Source organism: Mesoplodon mirus (assembly GCF_964341445.2).
Source record: "Mesoplodon mirus genome assembly, chromosome: 4".
Classification (NCBI taxonomy): domain Eukaryota; kingdom Metazoa; phylum Chordata; class Mammalia; order Artiodactyla; family Ziphiidae; genus Mesoplodon; species Mesoplodon mirus.
In genome coordinates, this window is record NC_138979.1 from 45,478,809 (window position 1) to 45,502,104 (window position 23,296).

The 23,296-nt window shown below is 38.3% G+C and overlaps 1 protein-coding gene across 1 annotated transcript in view; it reads left to right on the forward strand.

Moving 5' to 3' along the window:
* UNC13C (unc-13 homolog C) overlaps positions 1 to 23,296 on the forward strand; it is a gene marked incomplete at its 3' end in the record, with an annotated part of 622,886 nt that overhangs the window by 476,461 nt on the left and 123,129 nt on the right. Inside the window, exon 20 of the mRNA XM_082618350.1 lies at positions 17,396 to 17,522. Within this exon, the coding sequence (XP_082474476.1) occupies positions 17,396 to 17,522 (127 nt within the window). The remainder of the gene's footprint in view (positions 1 to 17,395; positions 17,523 to 23,296) is intronic.

The following is a 23,296-nucleotide window of genomic DNA, read 5'->3' on the forward strand; positions in this document are numbered from 1 at the left end:
TGTTGTGGCCTCTCCCGTTGCGGAGCACAGGCTCCGGACGCGCAGGCCCAGCGGCCACGGCTCACGGGCCCAGCCGCTCCGCGGCATATGGGATCCTCCCAGACCGGGGCACGAACCCGTATCCCCTGCATCGGCAGGCGGACTCTCAACCACTGCGCCACCAGGGAGGCCCCTCCTTGTACTATTTTAATGAAACATTTTTATTCTGGTAGTAAAATATTCTTCTCATTGAAATTCAAAGATTAATTTTTTAATATCTTTATTGGAGTATAATTGTTTTACAATGTTGCATTAGTTTCTGCTGTACAACAAAGTGAATCAGCTATATGCATATGTATATCCCCATATCCCCTCCCTCCTACACTCCCTATCCCACCCCTCTAGGTCATCACAAAGCATTGAGGTGATCTCCTTATGCTATGCAGCAGCTTCCCATTAGCCATCTGTTTTACATTTCGTAGTGTATATATGTCAATGATACTCTATCACTTCATCCCAGCTTCCCCTTTAACCCATGTCCTCAAGTCTGTTCCCTATGTCTGCATCTTTATTCCTGCCCTACCACTAGGTTCATCATTACTGTTTTTTTAGATTCCATATATGTGCATTAGCATACAGTATTTGTTTTTCTCTTTCTCATTTACTTCATTCTGTATGACAGTCTCTAGGTCCATTCATCTCATTAGAAATAACTCAGTTTTGTTCCTTTTTATGGCTGAGTAATATTCCGTTGTATATATGTGCCACATCTTTATCCATTCATCTGTTGATGGACATTTAGGTTGCTTCCATGTCCTGGCTATTGTAAATAGTGCTGCAACGAACATTGCGGTGCATGACTCTTTTTGAATTATGGTTTTCTCAGGATATATGCCCAGTAGTGGGATTGCTGGGTCATATGGAAATTCTATTTTTAGTTTTTTAAGGAACCTCCATACTGATCTCCATAGTGGCTGTATCAATTTACATTCCCACCAACTGTGCAAGAGGTTTCCCTTTTCTCCACACCCTCTCCAACATTTATTTTTTGTAGATTTTTTGATGATGGCCATTCAGACTGGTGTGAGGTGACACCTCATTGTAATATTGACTTGCATTTCTCTAATGATTAGTGATGTTGAGCATCCTTTCATGTGTTTGTTGGCCATCTGTATATCTTCTTTGGAGGAAGGTCTATTTAGGTTTTCTGCCCATTTTTGATTGGGTTGTTTGTTTTTTTGATATTGAGCTGAATGAGCTGCTTGTATATTTTAGAAATTAATCCTTTGTCAGGATTCATTTCCAAATATTTTCTCCCATTCTGAGGGTTTTCTTTCATCAAATATTAAATTTTGTAGAAAATTATTATACTGCAGTTCATAAAATTAATTAAATGTTTTATCTTGTAAATGTAATGAACAAGTTAAATATTTGTTGCCAAAATTTTAAATGTAGGAGAACTGATGGCTAAATAAATTTGGTTGTTCACATTATATGAGATAAATGCAGTTTTGTGACTGGTCTACAACTAAGCAGAAGATACTTTGGGAGAATTAAAGATAATTTGAAGTATATCTTTGAATTTGATATTATAATACCTTAAATCAATATTTGGTATGTGGTGGTTAAGATATAATTGTAGTTTATTTTAAATATCTCCTTATAATATATCATTACACATTATGGGAGGAATACATGAAGACATGCGGAAAACAGGCATATAGATATTGTAAAATAACAGCTCACTTTATATAAAATCATCCAAGTGGTGATAACTACTTAGAATATAGCTGAGAGACTACAAGTATGAAATGAGGCTGACAGGAAGATTAACTGTAATATTAGTCTACCTGCAAAATGTATTACTTCTATGATAATTCCTCTCTCAGAACCTATATACTATTTTCTTAACATGAAACTTCTGAAGTTCTTAAGAAGTCTGATTCACTGATTTCCTACGTGATGGTGGATCAATTCACAGTGGTGTCTGCTAAAGGTTCTTACATTGATACAGTTCCATAAAGGAAGGGGACACCCTGACTACATATGTGTGTGGGGAGGGCATGTGTGTGGGTGTGGGGGTGTGTGTGAAACAGAAAATTAGAAAGCAAAATAGTTTGGAGGTTAATTAATAAGTGCATCTTAACCCTTCAAAAACCTTTGTGTGATGCAACAGAACATAACCCCACGTAGCCAAACACCATAACAAATGATTTAACATAGTGCCAGCTTATTTATTTCTTACTTGTACAAGTCAAAGAAGGTATTTCTGATTGGGTGCCTCTCCTCTGAGAAGTGGCTCAAGGACCCAGACTTCAACCCTCTAGCAGCTCTGTGATCCCCTTGAACTTTGGAATCCTTGGCTGTATCTTCTGCATCTGGCCACAAATGAGGGAAAGGCAAGCACAGCAGATTTCACAGGAGGTGTTTTAGGGCAAGGCTGAAAATAGCATATATTACTTTGACCCACAAGTCAGTCATAGGCCAGCCTATTGCAAGGAAAGTTGGGAAATGTAGTCTGATTGTATGCCTGGGAGGAAAAGGACTTAGTGCGATAACCATCTAATTAGTTAAACCTGCCACAGATACTGAGGTTCGTGATGATCACCACAAGTCACTGCTGAAAAAAATTAAATTCTACTTAATATTTTCTACTTAAGGACAAAACAGGTGCACCTTATTATATAGGTGGGTACCACTTCCATTATCAATTGCATTTTTCTTCGGCTCAAGCCTACCTCACTAATTCAGTAAGCTGAAAACCTCTTGCTATGTCAGCTGAAGTGCATAGTGCATGCAAAGATGTCAGTTACTCTGGTTTAATTGGCAAACTGTGACAACAGTTGGTACTGGTCTCTCGTTCCTGTCCACAGAGCTGTAAATATTAGTTGATGGTGCATGAGAGACATGCAACGTAAAAGAATAGAAACTAATTCCTATGAGTGTGAAAACAATTCTTTTCTTTTTTAAACATCTTTATTGGTGTATAATTGCTTTACAATGGTGTATTAGTTTCTGTTTTATAACAGAGTGAATCAGCTATACATATACATATACCACCATATCTCCTCCCTCTTGCATCTCTCTCCCACCCTCCCTATCCCACCCCTCTAGGTGGTCACAAAACACTGAGCAGATCTCCCTGTGCTATACGTCTGCTTCTCACAAGCTATCTGTTTTACATTTGGTACTATAAATAAGCCCATGCCACTCTCTCACTTCGTTCCAGCTTACCCTTCCCCCTCCCCGTGTCCTCAAGTCCATTCTCTACATCTGAGTCTTTATTCTTGTCCTGCCCCTAGGTTCTTCATGACTTTTTTTTTTTTTTACATTCCATATATATATGTTAGCATACGGAATCTGTTTTTCTCTTTCTGACTTACTTCACTCTGTATGACAGACTCAACGTCCATCCACCTCACTACAAATAAATCAATTTCATTTCTTTTTATAGCTGAGTAATATTCCATTGTATATATGTGCCACATCTTCTTTATCCATTCATCTGTCGATGGACACTTAGGTTGCTTCCATGTCCTGGCTATTGTAAGTAGAGCTGCAGTGAACATTGTGGTACATGACTCTTTTTGAATTATGGTTTTCTCAGGGTATATGCCCAGTAGTGGGATTCCTGGGTTGTATGGTAGTTCTATTTTTAGTTTTTCAAGGAACCTCCATACTGATCTCCATAGTGGCTGTATCAATTTACATTCCCACCAACAGTGCAAGAGGTTTCCCTTTTCTCCACACCCTCTCCAGTGTTTATGTCTTGTAGATTTTTTGGTGATGGCCATTCTGACTGGTGTGAGGGGATACCTTATAGTAGTTTTGATTTGCATTTCTCTAATGATTAGTGATGTTGAGCATCCTTTCATATATTTGTTGGCAATCTGTATATCTTCTGTGGAGAAATGTCTATTTAGGTCTTCTACCCATTTTTGGATTGGGTTGTCTGTTTTTTTGATATTGAGCCGCATGAGTTGCTTGTAAATTTGGACATTAATCCTTTGTCAGTTTCCTGTTGTGCAAATATTTCCTCCATTCTGAGGGTTGTCTTTTGGTCTTGTTTATGGTTTCCTTTGTTGTGCAAAAGCTTTTAAGTTTCATTAGGTACTATTTGTTTATTTTTGTTTTTATTTCCATTTCTCTAGGAGGTGAGTCGAAAAGGATCTTGCTGTGATTTATGTAAAAGGCTGTTCTGCCTCTGTTTCCTCTAAGAATTTTATACTGTCTGGCCTTACATTTAGGTCTTTAATCCATTTTGAGTTTACTTCCGTGTATGCTGTTAGGAAGTGTTCTAATATCATTCTTTTACAAGTAGTTCTCCAGTTTTATCAGCACCACTTATTGAAGAGTCTGTCTTTTCTTGATTGTATATTCTTGCCTCCTTTATCAAAGATAAGCTGACCATATGTGCATGGACTTATCTCTGGGCTTTCTATCCTGTTCCATTGATCTATATTTCTGTTTCTGTGCCAGTACCATACTGTCTTGATTACTGTAGCTTTGTAGTATAGTCTGAAGTCCAAGAGGCAGATTTTTCCACCTTGTTTTTCTTTCTCAAGATTGCTTTGGCTATTCGGGGTCTTTTGTGTTTCCATACAAATTGTGAAGTTTTTTGGTCTAGTTCTGTGAAAAATGCCACTGGGGGCTTCCCTGGTGGTGCAGTGGTTGAGAGTCCGCCTGCCGATGCAGGGGACATGGGTTCGTGCCCCGGTCTGGGAAGATCCCACATGCCACGGAGCACCTGGGCCCGTGAGCCATGGCCGCTGAGCCTGCACGTCCGGAGCCTGTGCTCGCAATGGGAGAGGCCACAACAGTGGGAGGCCCATGTACTGCAAAAAAAAAAAAAAAAAATGCCACTGGTAATTTGATAGGTATTGCATTGAATCCGTAAATGGCTTTGGGTTGTATAGTCATTTTCACAGTATTGATCCTTCTAATCCAGGGACATGGTATATCTCTCCATCTGTTTGTATCATCTTTAATTTCTTTCATCAGTGTCTTATAGTTTTCTACATATGGATCTTTTGTCTCCTTAGGTAGGTTTATTCCTAGGTATTTTATTCTTTTTCTTGCAATGGTAAATGGGAGTGTTTCCTTAATTCCTCTTTCAGATTTTTCATCTTTAGTATATAGGAATGCAAGAGATTTGTGTGCATCAATTTTGTATCCTGCTGCTTTACCAAATTCATTGATTAGCTCTAGTAGTTTTCTGGTAGAGTCTTTAGTATTTTCTATGTATAGTATCATGTCATCTGCAAACAGTGACAGCTTTACTTCTTCTTTTCCGATTTGGATTCCTTTTATTTCTTTTTCTTCTCTGATTGCCATGGCTAAAACTTCCAAAACTATGTTGAATAATAGTAGTGAGAGTAGGCAACCTTGTCTTCTTCCTGATCTTAGTGCAAACGGTTTCACTTTTGCAGCATTGAAAATGATATTGGCTGTGGGTTTGTAATATATGGCGTTTATTATGTTGAGGTAAGTTAACTCTGTGCCTCCTTTCTGGAGGATTTTTATCATAAATAGGTGTTGAATTTCGTCAAAAGCTTTTTCTGAACATACTGAGATGATCATACAGTTTTTATCCATCAATTTGTTAATATGGTATATCACATTGACTGATTTGTGTATATTGAAGAATGCTTGCATTCCTGGGATAAACCCCACTTGATCACGGTATATGACCCTTTTAATGTGCTGTTGGATTCTGTTTGCTAGTATTTTGTTGAGGATTTTTGCATCTGTACTCATCAGTGATATTGGCCTGAAGTTTACTTTGTGCGTGACATCTTTTTCTGGTTTTGGTGGCCTCGTAGAATGAGTTTGGGAGTGTTCCTCTGTCTGCTATATTTTAGAAGAGTTTGAGAAGGATGGGTGGTAGCTCTTCTCTAAATGTTTGATAGAATTCACCTGTGAAGCCATCTGGTCCTGGGCTTTTGTTTGTTGGAAGACTTTTAATTACAGTCTCAATTTCAGTGCTTGTGATTTGTCTGTTCATATTTTCTATTTCTTCCTGGTTCAGTCTCAGCAGATTGTGCTTTTCTAAGAATTTGTCAATTTTTTCCAGGTTGTCCATTTTATTGGCATATAGTTGCTTGTAGTAATCTCTCATGATCATTTGTATTTCTGAAGTGTCAGTGGTTACTTCTCCTTTTTCATTTCTAATTCTATTGATTTGAGTCTTCTCCATTTTTTTCTTGATGAATCTGGCTAATGGTTTATCCATTTTGTTTATAATCTCAAAGAACCAGCTTTTAGTCTTATTGATCTTTGTTATTGTTTCCTTTATTTTTTTTTCATTTATTTCTGCTCTGATCTTTGTGATTTCTTTCCTTCTGCTAACTTTGGGATTTTTCTGTTCCTCTTTCTCTACCTGCTTTAGGTGTAAGATTAGGTTATTTATTTGAGATGTTTCTTGTTTCTTGAGGTAGGATTGTATTGCTAGACTTCCCTCTTAGAACTGCTTTTGCTACATCCCATAGGCTTTCAGTCTTCGTATTTTCATTGTCATTTGTTCCTAGGTATTTTTTGATTTCCTCTTTGATTTCTTCAGTGATCTCTTTGTTATTCAGTAATGTATTGTTTAGCCTCCATGTGTTTGTATTTTTTACAGATTTTTTTCCTGTAATTGCTATCTATTTTCATAGCGTTGTGGCTGGAAAAGATACTTGATACCATTTCAATTTTCTTAAATTTACCAAGGCTTGATTTGTGACCCAAGATATGATCTGTCCTGGAGAATGTTCCATGAGCCCTTGAGAAGTAAGTGTGTTCTGTTGGATTTTTTTTGTTTTTTGTTTTTGTTTTTTTTTTGGCTGCATTGGCTCTTCATTGCTGCATGCAGGCTTTCTCTTGTTGCAGCTACTGGGGACTACTCTTCATTGTGGTGCACAGGCTTCTCTTTTTGGTGGCTTCTCTTATTGCAGAGCATGGACTTTAGGCATGCAGGCTTCAGTAGTTGTGGCACATGGGCTCAGTAGTTTTGGCATGCCGGCTCTAGAGTGTGGGCTCAATAGTTGGGGTGCACAGGTTTAGTTGCTCTATGGCATGTGGGATCTTCCTGGACTGGGGCTTGCACCCATGTCCCCTGCATTGGCAGGCAGATTCTTAACCACTATGCAACCAGGGAAGCCCATATTCTGTTGTTTTTGCATGGAATGTCCTATAAATATCAATTAAGTTCATCTTGTTTAATGTATCATGTAAAGCTTGTGTTTCCTTATTTATTTTCATTTTGGATGATCTGTCCATTGGTGAAAGTGGGGTGTTAAAATCCCCTACTATGATTGTGTTACTGTCCATTTCCCCTTTTATGCCTGTTAGAATTTGCCTTATGTATTGAGGTGCTTCTATGTTAGGTGCATAAATATTTACAATTGTTATATCTTCTTCTTGGATTGATCCCTTGATCATTATGTAGTGTCCTTCTTTGTCTCTTGTAAGAGTCTTTATTTTAAAGTCTATTTTGTCTGATATGAGAATTGCTATTCCAGCTTTCTTTTGATTTCCATTGGCATGGAATATCTTTTTTCACCCCCTCACTTTTAGTCTCTGTGTGTCCCTAGGTCTGAAGTGCGTGTCTTTAGACTGCATATATATGGGTCTTGTTTTTGTATCCATTCAGCCAGTCTATGTCTTTGGGTTTTAGCATTTAATCCATTTACATTTAAGGTAATTATCAATATGTATGTTCCTATTTCCATTTCCTTAATTGTTTTGGGTTTGTTATTGTAGGTCATTTCCTTCTCTTGTATTTCCTGCCTAGAGAAGTTCCTTTAGCAGTTGTTGTAAAGCTGGTTTGGTGGTGCTGAATTGTCTTAGCTTTTGCATGTCTGTAAAGATTTTAATTTCTCCATGGAATCTGAATGAGATCCATGCTGGGTAGAGTAATCTTAGTTGTAGGTTTTCCCCTTTCATCACTTTAAATATGTCCTGCCACTCTCTTCTGGCTTGCAGAGTTTCTTCTGAAAGATCAGCTGTTAACCTTATGGAGATTCCCTTGTATGTTGTTTGTTGTTTTTCCCTTGCTGCTTTTAATATTTTTTCTTTGTATTTAATTTTTAGTAGTTTGTTTAATATGTGTCTTGGTGTGTTTCTCCTTGGATTTATCCTGTATGAGACTCTCTGCACTTCCTGGACTTGATAGACTATTTCCTTTCCCTTATTAGGGAAGTTTTCAACTATAATCTCTTCAAATATTTTCTCAGTCCCTTTCTTTATCTCTTCTTCCTCTGGGACCCCTATAATTCTGATGTTTCTGTGTTTAACGTTGTCCCAGAAGTCTCTAAGACTGTCCTCAATTCTTTTCATTCTTTTTTCTTTATTCTGCGCTGCAGTAGTTATTTCCTCTATTCTGTCTTTCAGGTCACTTATCTGCTCTTCTGCCTGTTATTCTGCTATTGATTCCTTCTAGAGAATTTTTCATTTCATTTATTGTGTTGTTTATCTTTTTTTGTTTGCTCTTCAGTTCTACTGGGTCCTTGTTAAACGTTTCTTGAATCTCCTCCGTTCTGTTTCCAAGATTTGGATCATGTTTATTATTATTGCTCTGAATTCTTTTTCAGTTAGACTATCTATTTCATCTCCATTTGTTTGGTCTGGTGGGTTTTTAGCTTGCTCCTTCATCTGCTGTGTGTTTCTCTGTCTTCTCATTTTGCTTAACTTACTGTGTTTGGGGTCCCCTTTTCACAGGCTGCACGTTCGTAGTTCCCATTCTTCTTGGTGTCTGCCCCCAGTATCTAAGGTTGTTTCAGTGGGTTGTGTAGGCTTACTGATGGAGAGGACTGGTGCCTGTGTTCTGGTGAATGAGGCTGGATCTTGTCTTTCTGGTGGGCAGGTCTATGTCCGGTGGTTTGTCTTGGGGTGTCTGTGACCTCATTATGATTTTAGATAGCCTCTCTGCTAATGGGTGGGGTTGTGTTCCTGTCTTGCTAGTTGTTTGGCATGGCGGACACATGGTGTCCACCACTGTAACCTGCTGGTCATTGAGTGGAGCTGGGTCTTAACGTTGAGATGGAGATCTCTGGGAGAGCTTTCACCGTTTGATATTACATGGAGCCAGGATGTCTCTAGTGGACCAGTGTCCTGAACTTGCCTCTGCCACCTCATAGGCAAGTGTCCTGACACCCAGCCTGAGCACCAAGACCCTTTCAGCCACTCAGCTCAGATGAAAAGGGAGAAAAAAAGAAAGAAAGAAAAAAAATAAAATAAATTTATTTAAAAATAATTATTAAAAAGTAATAAAAAAATGAAGCAAGACAGAAGAGAGCAACCAAACCGAAAAACAAATCCACCAATGATAACAAGTGCTAAAAACTATACTAAAAAAAAAAAAAAAAGGGCTTCCCTGGTGGCGCAGTGGTTGAGAGTCCCCCTGCAGATACAGGGGACACAGGTTCGTGCCCCGGTCCGGGAAGATCCCACATGCCGCGGAGCGGCTGGGCCCGTGAGCCATGGCCGCTGAGCCTGTGCATCCGGAGCCTGTGCTCCACAGTGGGAGAGGCCACAACAGTGAGAGGCTCACTTACCGCAAAAAACAACAACAACAACAAAAAAGAAACAACAGAAGCCTAAGCCAAATGATAAAAGCAAAGCTATACAAAGTCACACAAAGAAGCATACACATACACACTCACAAAATGAGAAAAAAAAAATATATATATATATATATATCATTGCTTCCAAAGTCCACCACCTCAATTTTGGGATGATTCGTTGTATATTCAGGTATTCCAAGATGCAAGGTATATCAAGTTGATTTTGGAGCTTTAATCCACTGCGCCTGAGGCTTCTGGGAGAAATTTCCCTTTCTCTTCTTTGTTCGCACTGCTCCTGGGGTTCTGCTTTGGATTTGGCCCCGCCTCTGTGTGTATGTTGCCTGAGACAGGACAGATTTAAAGTAGCAGCTGATTAGGGGTCGCTGGCTCACTCAGGCCAGGGTGGGTGGTAGTGGGGGGGAGGGAGAAGTATGGAATGCAGAGAGAGACTGCTGTGGCAGAGGCCGGCATGAAGTTGCAACAGCCTGAGACATGCTGTATGTTCCCTCCGGGGAAGTTGTCCTTGGATCATGGGACCCTGGCCGTGGCAGGCTGCACAGGCTCCTGAGAGGGGAGGTGTGGAGAGGGACCTATGTTTGCACACAGGCTTCTTGGTGGCTGCAGCAGCAGCCTTAGCATCTCATGCCCGTCTCTGGGGTCTGTGCTGATAGCCGCCGCTCACACCTGTCTCTGGAGCTCGTTTAGGCAGTGCTCTGAATCCCTTCTCCTCATGCACCCTGAAACAATGGCCTCTTGCCTCTTATGTAGGTCCACAGTTTTTCCCGGACTCCCTCCCGGCTAGCTGTGGCACACTAGCCCCCTTCAGGCTGTGTTCACGCAGCCAACCCCAGTCCTTTCCTTGGTATCTGACCTCCGAAGAAGCCTGAGCCTCAGCTTCCAGCCCCTACCCGCCCCAGCAGGTGAGCAGAGAAGCCTCTCAGGCTGGTGAATGCTGGTCAGCACCGATCCTCTGTGCGGGAATCTTTCTGCTTTGCTCTTTGCACCCCTGTTGCTGTGCTCTCCTCCGTGGCTCTGAAGCTTCCCCACCACCACCACCCACGTCTTCACCCATGAAGGGGCTCCCTAATGTGTGGAAACTTTTCCTCCTCCACAGCTCCCTCCCAGAGATGCAGGTCCTGTCCCTATTCCCGTCTCTGTTTTTTTCTTTTTTCTTTTGCCCTACCCAGGTATGTGGGGAGTTTCTTGACTTTTGGGAGGTCTGAGGTCTTCTGCCAGTGTTCAGTAGGTGTTCTGTAGGAGTTGTTCCACATGTAGATGTATTTCTGATGTATTTGTGGGGAGGAAGGTGATCTCCACATCTTACTCTTCCGCCATCTTGAAGGTCTTCCCCTCGAAAGAAATTCTTTAAGGAGAAAACTATTAGTAATTCTTATAAGGTTAGTTTTTTGTTTGTTTTTTAGCAGAGGGTGGTACTAAAACCCTGATAATTTGAGTTATCATATCACATACATTCTTAGAAACTAGAAAAGATGGTCTCCAGACTAGAGCAAAACAAAATTTCACCTTTTTAAAAGATAATCAGTCTCCTTCTTTTCTCCTTTAGTGTGTTTATCCTCAGTAGGAGGGACGTGGTAGGTGGGGAAGAAGAGTTGGGGGCCCTACCTGCAGTGTGGCTACAGAACATTAGACAGATAGAAGTGTTCCCTTCCTGGAAATGTGGGAACACCAGGAATGAGGGGAATGTAGGAGGGCAGAGATCTTGCAGAGTCCAGGAGAGTGGGTTTGCGGAGGGCTGTAAGCTCTGAGCAGAGTGCCCAAAAAGGGAAGAAGGCAAGACTGCTGCATTTATGGAGAAGTGAAGTGTAAATGGTTAAGCAAATAAACTGCAGGTCTTGTCTAGAAATTTGACTGGGGACTGCCAACAACTGGCTTTTACCTACTCTCCAAAGTACAGAGGTGACTTCATTGTAAGGGGCAGGATTAGCAAACCTTTTCCTTTTATGACACAACATAGGGTTCACCCAAACTTGCTACCAGAACATGAGTAGAAAGAGGAAAAAGCCCAAAGCCTTAATTGGAACCATAGCTATAAAATTTTGCAAAGCAGACAAATATATATATAATAACATTTCTTATATGAAGTTTTGTTTTATATAATATGTGTCATCTGGCTCAAATTTCTCTTTGTGCACTGAACCACTAACAGCAAATAATTTCTGTATTTAATTGTTCACCTAAAGCGTAAAATTGGGCTAAAGTCATCTCCTCCAAGAGACCACATCCTCCTGTACATATCAAATCATGGCACTTGCCATACTATATTAAATTCCCAGTTACATGTCACCCTTCTTCCCTAAGCTCTGTGCATATGGGTCCTTCATCTTTATCTCTCTAGTGCCTCCCATGTGACCTGGCACAAGCTACACACTCAGTAAACATTTTTGTTATTAGATGGAACTGGGTTACCCTTCCCTTCAGGATTCTGATAATGTGCAAAAACTCTTAGAAGAGGTAATACATTTCCAGGCTCTCACCTCTAACACTTGCAAAGACAAGAGCATAAATGGAGGTCCACATAGCATAGACCTAAATATTTATCATTTCTAAATCAAGCTAATAAACTTTTAAATGAAATGTGTTCTATCGTCTTACCTCAAAAAGTCAACTTACTTTCGGGCTTCTCTGGTGGTGCAGTGGTTAAGAATCTGCCTGTCGGGCTTCCCTGGTGGCGCAGTGGTTGAGAGTCCGCCTGCCGATGCAGGGGACGCAGGTTCGTGCCCCGGTCTGGGAGGATCCCACATGCCGCGGAGCGGCTGGGCCCGTGAACCATGGCTGCTGAGCCTGCGCGTCCGGAGCCTGTGCTCCGCAATGGGAGAGGCCACAACAGTGAGAGGCCCACGTACTGCAAAAAAAAAAAGAAAGAAAGAATCTGCCTGCCAATGTAGGGGACACGGGTTTGAACCCTGGTCTCGGAAGATCCCACATGCCGTGGAGCAGCTAAGCCTGTGCACCACAACTACTGAGCCTCCACTCTAGAACTTGTGTGCCACAACTACTGAGCCCACATGCCTAGAGCCCGTGCTCTGCAACAAGAGAAGCCACCGCAATGAGAAGCCCGTGCACCGCAATGAAGATTAGCCCCCACTCGCCACAACTAGAGAAAGCCCGCACGCATCAATGAAGACCCAATGCAGCCAAATATAAAATAAATAATTTTTTTAAAAGAAAAAAAATAAACTTACTTTCATATTGATACAATAAAAAATTTGGACCAGTTACTTTTTAATATGCTGAAAGTTGGCAAAATATCAAAGATAACAATTGAATTATCAATATGCATATTTTGGTGTCCTAAGAGGCAATGTTTGTGTTTTCCAGTAAAGATACAAATAAGTCATAAATTATATTTTTCTTTCAGAAATGTGTATTTTCATCTTTATTTCAGCAAAATGACTAATTATGCCATTATAATAAAATATTTCACATATTTTGTGTTCTATTTACAGTGGCACCAAATAATACATTTCCCAAGTCACATGATGTCTGTTGTCTTTAATTTTTTCCTGTTTTAAAATATTTAAGCATATCTTTGAACTTTTAAAAATTTCTGTTCAACATTTTTTTCTTCTCTGAGGTTACATATTTTCTATCCAATCTCAGTTTACATGCACTCTTTTTTTAAAATTGAGATATAGTTGATTTACAGTATTATATTAGTCTCAGCTGTACAACATAGTGATTCAAAATTTTTATAGATTATATTCTATTTATAGTTTTTATAAAATATTGGCTATATTCCCTGTGCTATATAATACATCCTGTGGCTTATTAATTTTATATATAGTAGTTTGTACTTCTTAATCCCCTACCCCTATCTTGCCCCTCCACCTTCCATCTCCCCACTGGTAACCACTAGTTTGCTCTTCCTGTGAGTCTGTTGCTTCTTCGTTGTATTCATTCATTTGTTTTATTTTTTAGATTTCACCTATAAGTGGTAACATATGGTATTTGTCTTTCTCCTTCAGACTTATTTCCCTAAGCATAATATGTTCCAGGTCCATGTTCTTGCAAATGGCAAGATTTCATTCTTTTTTATGGCTGAGTAATATTCCATTTGTGTGTGTGTGTGTGTGTGTGTGTGTGTGTGTGTACACCAAGCACTTAGGTTGTTGGCATATCTTGACAATTGTAAATAATGCTGTTGTGAACACTGGTCTGCATGTATCTTTTCAAATTACTGTTTTCATTTTCTTTGAATATATACCCAGGAGTGGAGTTGCTGGATCATATGGTAGTTGGATTTGTAGTTTTTTGAGGAAACTCCATTCTGTTTCCACAGTAGCTGCACCAATTTACATTACCACAAACAATGTACTAGGGTTCCCTTTACTCCACATCCTTGACAACATTTGTAATTTATGACCTTTTTGAACATAGCCATTTTGACAGGTGTGAGATGATACATCATCGTGGTTTTGATTTGCATTTATCTTATGATTAGTGATGTTGAGCATCTTTTCCTGTGCCTGTTGCCATCTCTGGCTTCTTTGGAAAACTGTCTATTCACGTCTTCTGCCCAATTTTTTTAATCAAATTATTTGGGGGTTTTTTGATGTTGAGTTGTATGAGTTGTTTATATATTTTGGATATTAACCCCTTATCAGTCATACCATTTGCAAATATTTTCTCCCATTCAGTAGGTTTTAGCATTTTTGTTGATGGTTTCCTTTGCTGTGCAAAAGCTTTTAAGTTTAATCAGGTCTCATTTTTAAAGTTTTGCTTTTGTTTCCTTTGACTGCGAGACAGATCCAAAAAAATTAGGACTATGATGTATGTCATAGAATGTTCTACCTATGTTTTCTTCTAGTTTTATGCTTTCCAGTCTTACATTTAGGTCTTTAATCCATTTTGAGTTTATTTTTATATATAGTGTGAGAAAATGTTCTAATTTCATTCTTTTACATGTAGCTGTCTAGTTTTCCCTTTACTGGTTATTGTGGATATAGATGATTTTACTAATTTTGTTTTTTAACCTTCCTACTAGCTTTGTACATGGTTGATTTACTACCTTTACTGGATACTTGCCTTTACCAAGGAGATTCTTCTTTCTGTAATTTTCATGTTTTTTGTTGTGGCCTTTTCTTTTTCACCTATAGAAGTCCCTTTAACATTTCTTGTACAGCTGGTTTGGTGGTGCTGAACTCTTTTACCTTTTGCTTGCCTGTTAAACTTTTGACTTCTCCATCAAATCTAAATGAAAGCCTTGCCCAATAGAGTATCCTTGGTTGTAGGTTTTTCTCTTTCATCACTTTAGTTTCTGCTAAAATGTCAGCTGATAGCCTTATGGGAGTTCCCTGGTTTCTTTTCCCTTGCTGCTTTTAATATTTTCTCTTATATTCAATTTTTGCCATTTTAATTACAATGTGTCTTGGGGTGGTCCTCTTTGGGTAGATCCTGTTTGGGACTCTCTGTGTTTCCTGCACTTTGAGGTCTGCTTCCTTTTCTAGGTTAGGGAATTTTCAGCTATTATATCTTCACATATGTTCTCTGCCCCTTTCTCTCTCTTCTCCTCTGGGACCTCTGTAATGTGAGTGTTAGAATATTTGATGTTATTCCAGAGATTTATTAAACTTTCCTCATTTCTTTTTTTTTTTTTTTTTTTGTGGTATGCAGGCCTCTCACTGTTGTGGCCTCTCCCATCGTGGAGCACAGGCTCCGGACGCGCAGGCTCAGTGGCCATGGCTCACAGGCCCAGCCGCTCCGCGGCATGTGGGATCTTCCTGGACCGGGGCGCGAACCCACGTCCCCTGCATTGGCAGGCGGACTCTCAACCACTGCGCCACCAGGGAAGCCCCCTCATTTCTTTCTATTCTTTTTTTCTTTTTTCTGTTCAGCTTTGGTGATTTCCACTACTCTATCTTCCAACTTCTGTATCATTTAACCTACTGTCGAGTCCTAGCAGTGTATTTTTCATTTAGTTATTGTATTCTTCATCTCTGTTAAACAGTTTTAACTTCTGGATTAAAGACCTAAATGGAAGACTGGAAAGCATAAAATTAGAAGAAAACATAGGTAGAACATTCTATGACATAAATCATAGTAATAATGATAACATTTACATGCTAATAACTCTGTTCTTCCATTCTTCTCCCGAGTTCTTTGATCATCTTTACAATCATTACCTTGAACTCTTTCTCAGATAGACTGCCTATCTGCATTTCACTTAATTCTTTTTCTGGGGTTTTATCTTGTTCCTTTGTTTGGACCATGTTTCTCTGTCACCTCATTTTGTCTAATTTGCTGTTTTTATTTCTATGTATCTGGTATGTTGATTATGTTTCCTGACCTTGGAGAAGTGGCCTTTTGTAGGAGATGTCCTATGTGTCTCAGCAGCCCACTCCTCACTGGTCACCAGAGCTGTATGCTCTAGGGGTGCCCCTATGTGTGTGGATCCTTCTGTTGTGGAGGGTAGACTACTGGGGGCAGTCTGGTAGGCATGGCTGGCTCCCAGTCCGGTTGGTTGCCAGGCCCATCCTTGCACAGCGACAGCCAGTCACCTAGTTCATAATTTTGTCTGGGAGTTTGGTCTATAGGTACTAGTATATTACTCTTGTTTCTGTGTATAGATGTATGTTTTCTCTGTGTCTCTGCCTCTTTCTTGGTTCTACAAATTGTCTTGAATTAATCATTGCTTAGATAATTTGAAAATGTTCGATTTGGGGTTGTGTTACCTCTTGTGTTTATTATTGGGATTTAACTCTCTTTACAGTCAGGTTTTGAAAAGCAAGGATGACCTCAATTACCTTATAACAATCAAATTGCTTCAGTTAGTGTTTTCAGCCTGGAATATTAACTAAAGGGTGTTCCTATTATAAATTAAAGCCCTTAGCTTGAAGGAGATTCACAGACCTCTACCAGAACTTCTCAGAGGACACTCTCAACCTACATATAGTTAGGGATATTTGGGGTTTGGTTGTGCCTATACTTAGAGCCAGAATTGGCCAACATATTAATATTGAGCAGAGTTAAATGTGTTCAGTAACATTATTTTTGTCTCTATTCCCCAGTACTATGTGTTCAGATCAAAGTAACAGTTTTAAGCTATACTTTTTGAGCAAGAGAGAGAAAAAAAGTCACATATTAGAAAATCCTGCTATATGGGAAAAGAATCTAAAAGAGCGGAGATTATATATATATATATATATATATATATATGTGTATATATATATATATATATATATGTAAAATTCATTTTGCTGTACACCTGAAGCTAACACAACCTTGTAACTCAACTATACTCCAATAAAAATTAAAAAAAGAAAATCCTGCTAAATAAATGTCAAAAAAAGTTCACAGCATACAAAATAATTTTTGCTGAACTTAAAAGGTGAAGAAGAAATCAACTAGCTTAGAAGTTAAATATAATTCTTCTCCTTAATTCTCTAAGTATTAAATATCCAGGCCAAAAATGCAATCTACTCATTCACATTTCCATTATTAATCAGGGATTATGCCTCCTAGTTTGATTCATGTTTTATTCATACTTACAAGTTTTCATTCTTTCTGGCACTTTGCATCATGCTGAAAGTACTCAAAATGTGAAAGCTTGCAGATAAATAGAAAAATGGTGATACATTGCCACTCTTTAACACACCAGAATTCTCACCTTTTTCAGGAAGGCACATTAGAGCATTCAAGTCATTTCTCATTACTGCCTGAGCTATTCTACATAGGACCTAACAGATGATTTTTGCATTTTGTAAACTTTCAGGTCTGTCTTTAGCAATTCAATTTGCTTTAACCTCAGATATGTTATTTTCTTCCTTTTTGAAATACGAATAATAAAAGTAGATTGGAACACAGCATTGTTGGCAAACCAAACTTTATTAAATATTTGATTTTATCCATTACAGAACATGAAAAGCAGCGGTTATGCAAGAGCACCGATTATATGAATTTGCATTTCAAAGTGAAATGGTTTTATATTGAATATGTGCGAGAACTTCCTGCCTTCAAGGATGCCGTTCCTGAATATTCCTTGTAAGTAGCGATTTTCACCCCCAAGTTTATTCTCAATTCATAGTCCTGTAAAATTAAACCTGAATTATGCAGCCCTAAAATCTCTTCACATAATCTTCATTTGAATGCTGACATTTCTGTCATAAAATTAACATTAAATGATTTGCATACCTTTGGGAACCATATTTAATTAAATTGTGTTACATTTTTCAAGTATGACTTACTTGGATATTCAACTCAAAGAGAAAGAAATACATAAGACATAATACATAATGGCTCACATGATGAAATTATTTCTTGTAAAAGTACTTGAACTCAAATTTTGTTGGGAAAATGAGGAGTGCTTGTGTATTGATCTATATAATCCAAATTACTCTTTATTTCAAACCTAAAAATGTCTTAGATATTTATATTTCTAAACTAGAAGTCATTATTAAACAGGTAACATTTTCAGAAATATGAATCTATCAGATACAATTGTAATCACACAGATTTATAATACTCTGCATTTTATATTTGTCAGAATTCTGTTTTATTCTGTTGAGGGAGGGCTCCCAAATTCTAGGCACTATGCCAAGTGTTGTAGGACAATAGTGAACAAAATAAAGGCCTCAGCTTGAAAGGAGCTTATACCCAAGGAGATAGTGTAAGAACAAAAATCCTGCTAAAACAAGGCAAATTGAAATAATTACTAATTCAAGTAATATGAGCAAAGTTCAATGGGGTCTCACAGAAGAGAGATATTACCCCGTTTCAATGACTCTACGCAGTATTTATGGATGGGATAGCATTTGATACAGTCTTTGAAATGTTGTTCGGGCTATGGCAAGAAAACTAAAGGAAAGTTATGAGTTATAATTATGGAGGAAGGAATACATGGGCTATGGTCCATGGGAAATAGTTTCATTTCAGTGGAGTACAGGGTATCTTTACAAAATTAGTAGAAAGTAATGTAGGAAATGTGGTTTTGAACTAGATTATATAAATACTCTGAAGGTTTTACCGCTTTTATTAGGCATTGTAGGGGTTGGAAAAGGTAGAGAATGGAGGGGAGTCGGGAAGGGATTTAGAAGTTAGTGAGTAACATAGTGATGAGATTAGAACTGCCCACTTATATAACTTTTCTCATAGAAGCTTATAAGATAGAATTGTATACTGGGAGAAATAAAAATTTTATATACATAATAGAGTGATTGTAGTAAAAATGTAAAGGATGAAGATGTATGGGAGAGAATTTCAAAAATCGAATTTACAATTTGTCAACTAAAGACACATGAGGATTAAAGAAAGAAGGAAGAGTTAAACATGCAGTACATGTGCCTAAGCGTTGGTAGTATCATTGACTGGGAATAGGGAAATGAAAAAAGGAGCCATTTACCAAGAGAATTCTGCTTCTGGCTCTGTGTAGACTAACTAAAGTACATTAACTTAAATCAAACTAACATGCTCACTGAAGACCAACTATAAAAGCAAAATAAAATTAAACAGTATCAGAGAGCAATTGAGGCAACCAGGGATTGAGGAGCTAAGGTCCCTGAGAAAAGAAATGCATTGAGGTGAACCCTGTATGTGCTGCAGTTTCTCTCCAGTCCTCTCCATCTACACGCATTTACCAATTTGCCATATAAGTCATGGTGGTCAAACAGAGAACAGTAACCCAGAGTTTATAGTGATCTCCCTGGGCTAGAGAAACAAACATTGGTGTTCAAGGCTCTGAAGGCTGCTTTGTCTTGTGGGACCAACATCCTAGAATAAAGAGGACTACAGAGAAGTAAGTATAGCATGCTGCATGCAGTTTCTCCTTGAGGTATTCTCTGATCCTTAATCTGCCCATGTGTGGAGAGTGAGGCAGAAATAAACAAGTAGAAAGCAGGCACTAAGAGATTAAAAACCAAGCAGAGACTTCTTCAGTCTCACAATGCTGGGGAGATAAAAATTAGAAAGCAAGCCTTCCTAAGAAAGAAGAAGCATTATAAACATCCCAGGTTTTCAGGTGAGAACCCTGAAGGACTCTGTCCTAAAAATACAGGCAAACTGGAAATAGCCCAGTCTAAAACCCAGTCTTTCCTAGATTGTGGTGATCTCCCTACATTCTGTCTACAAGAAGAAATTCAGATCCACTTTAGAGGAAATGATCAACCAAAGGTTCCACAATTTTTTCATAGACAATGCACAGTATTTAACAAAAGATTAAAGACTGCCAGGCAACGGGACCAAATGACTAGAATCCAAGAGAAAAAGAGAAATTAGTCTTATCAGACATAGAGTTTGATGCATACTTCAAATTATGGGAGAATTTGAACAGAAAAATGGAACCTATAAGAAGAATAAAATGGACATTGTAGAACTGAAATAGGATGAAATTAGGAATGCGATAGATGGACCTAATGGCAGAATATACATAGCAGAAGAGGGCTTAAATAACCGGAAAATATTTTTGAAGAATATATTCATATAAAAACAGAAACAAAAATACAAAATATAGAAAAAATAGAACAGGGATATATGGGACAAATTATAAAAAGGTCTAATGTACAAAGACCTGAGTTCCAGAAAAGGAGAAGAGAGAAACAATACTACAGCAGTGTGTGAAGAGTTACTAGATGTGGATTTTGCAAAACTGATGAAAAACATGAAGCCACAGTTCAAGAATTTCTATAAATCCTAAGAAGGGTAAATGCAAGGAAAACTGCCTGTAGGCACATCATAGAAAACGGCTTAAAATCAAAAAGAAGAAGAAATCTTTAAATGTACTGGGTCAAGAAAGGGAAGACACTTTACCTTCAAAAGGGCTACAGTAAAACAGTTGGCTGATTATTCAATAGAAGTGACTGAAACCTGAATACCATGCAATGATATCTTTTAAGTGCTGAAAGAAAACAACTAACAATTTAGAATTCTACAAGTGTCAAACGTAGTCTTCAAAAATAAAGGAAAACAAAAACATTTATATAACTGAGAAGTTGAGAGAACATATTCCAGCAGACTGTCACCAAAAATATACTCTAAGCCTTCAGACAAGGAAAATGACTCAAGATAAAAATACAGTAATATAGTAAAGAATTACAATCATTAAAGAAGGTGAACAAATGTGTACATTTAAAACACATTAAAAAAATAAAAAATAAAAAATAAATAAATAAACACATTAACTTTATAAAATTTTTAAAATCTGTAAAATAAAATATACATAGGATTAGGACTTCCCTGGTGATGCAGTGGTTAAGAATCTGCCTGCCAATACAGGCAACACAAGTTCAATCCCTGGTCTGGGAAGATCCTATATGCTGCGGAGCAACTAAGCCCATGTGCCACAACTACTGAGCCTATGCTCTAGAGCCCATGAGCCACTACTGAAGCCCATGTGCCTAGAGCCTGTGCTCTGCAACAAGAGAAGCCACCGCAATGAGAAGCCCATGCACCACAATGAAGAGTAGCCCCCACTCACCACCACTAGAGAAAGCACATGCACAACAATGAAGACCCAATGCAGCCAAAAATAAATAATAAATAAATAAATAAATTTAAAATAGAAGACAGCAATAGCATGAAAAGGTAGAAGAGTGATACACTGAGTAAATACAAGATCCTTGGCTTGTTTGAAAAGTGTAAAATACTCATTTTAAAAAGCTTTAAATATGTCATGGATGTGTATTATAATTTATAGTGTAACCCCTTAAGGTATAATATAATACTATGCATCAATAATATAATGGGGAAGGGGAGGAGGATAAAACAAAATTACATAAAAGTCAAGAAATGAGAATGAAAAGAAGGAAGAGCAAGTAGGAAATTGAGGGTGGGGGAAGCAAGATGATAGATTTAAAATTTAATGTATCAGAAAATTAAGTGTAATCATTAAATGCAAATAGATTAATACTCTAGCCAACAAGTATTATCCTACTAGATAAAATAGCAAAACCCAAAATATCTTGCTTACAATTTATTCACCTAAAACATGAGTCTAGAAATGTTAAGTAAAAGGATGAAAAAAATAATTGAAAAGAACATTACATAGCTATCCTGATATTAGACAAAATAGATTTTAAGATAAGAAATATTTTGAGAGAAATTTTTCATGATGATTAAGGGAGCAATTCAACAAAAAGATGGGAAAGATATCTAATGGAAAGATACCCCATGCTCTTGGATTGGAAGAATTAATATTGTTAAATGTCCATACTACCCAAAGCAACCTACAGATTTAATTTGATCTCTATCAAATTACCCATGACATTTTTCACAAAACTAATTATTACCCTAAAATTTACATGGAACCATGAAGGACCCATGAATTGCCAAAGAAATCCTGAGGAAAAAGAATAAAGCTGGAGGCATAACCCTCCTAGACTTTGGAGAATACTACAAAGCTACAGCAATCAAAACATCATGGTATTGGCACAAAAACAGACATATGGATCAATGGAACAGAATAGAGAGCCCAGAAATAAACCCACACATCTATGCTCAATTAATCTTTGACAAAGGAGGCAAGAATATACAATGGAGAAAAGACAGTGTCTTCAGGAAGTTATGTTGGGAAAGCTGGACAGCTACATGTAAATCAATGAAGTTAGAACACTCCCTCACACCATACACACAAAAAAACTCAAAATGGCTTAAAGACTTAAACATAAAACATGACACCATAAAATTCCTAGAGGAGAACATAGGCAAAACATTCTCTGACATAAATCATAGCAACATTTTCTTAGGTCAGTCTCCCAAGGCAATAGAAATAAAAGCCAAAATAAACAAATGGGACCTACTCAAACTTACAAGCTTTTGTACAGCAAATGAAGCCATCAACAAAATGTAGAGACAACCTATGGGATGGAAGAAAATATTTGCAAATGATGTGACCAACAAGGGATTAAATTCCAAAATATAAAATCCGTTCATACAACTCAATAAAAAAAACCAAACCACCCAATCAAAAAATGGGCAGAACAAATAAATAAATATCATTTTTCTTTTTGTTCAAACTTTAAAAATAACTAGGCAGAAGACCTAAATAGACAATTCCCCAAAGAAGACATACAGATGGCCAACAGGCACATGAAAAGATGCTCAACATCGCTAATTATTAGAGAAATGCAAACCAAAATGACAAAGAGGTACCACCTCACACTGGTCAGAATGGCCACCATCAAAAAGTCTACAAATAACAAATGCTGGAGAGGGTGTGGAGAAAAGGGAACCCTCCTTCACTGTTGGTGGGAATGTAAATTAGTGCAGCCACTATGGAAAACAATATGGGGATTCCTTAAAAAACTATAGAGTTGCCATATGATCCAGCAATCCCACTTCTGCGCATATATCTGGAGGAAACTCTAACTTGAAAAGATACATGCACCCCAAAGTTCATAGCAACACTATTTACAATAGGCAAGTCATAGAAGCAGCCTAAATGTCCACTGATAGATGAATGGATAAAGAAAATGTGGTACAGGGCCTCCCTGGTGGCGCAGTGGTTGAGAGTCCGCCTGCCAATGCAGGGGATACCGGTTCGTGCCCCGGTCCGGGAGGATCCCATATGCCGCGGAGCGGCTGGGCCCGTGAGCCATGGCTGCTGAGCCTGTGCATCCGGAGCCTGTGCTCCACAACGGGAGAGGCCACAACAGTGAGAGGCCCGCATACCGCAAAAAAAAAAGAAAAAGAAAATGTGGTACATATATACAGTGGAATACTACTCAGCCATAAAAAGAATGAAATATTGCCATTTGCAGCAACATGGATGAACCTAGAGGTTATCACACTAAGTGAAGTAAGTCAGAGAAAGAAAAATATCATAT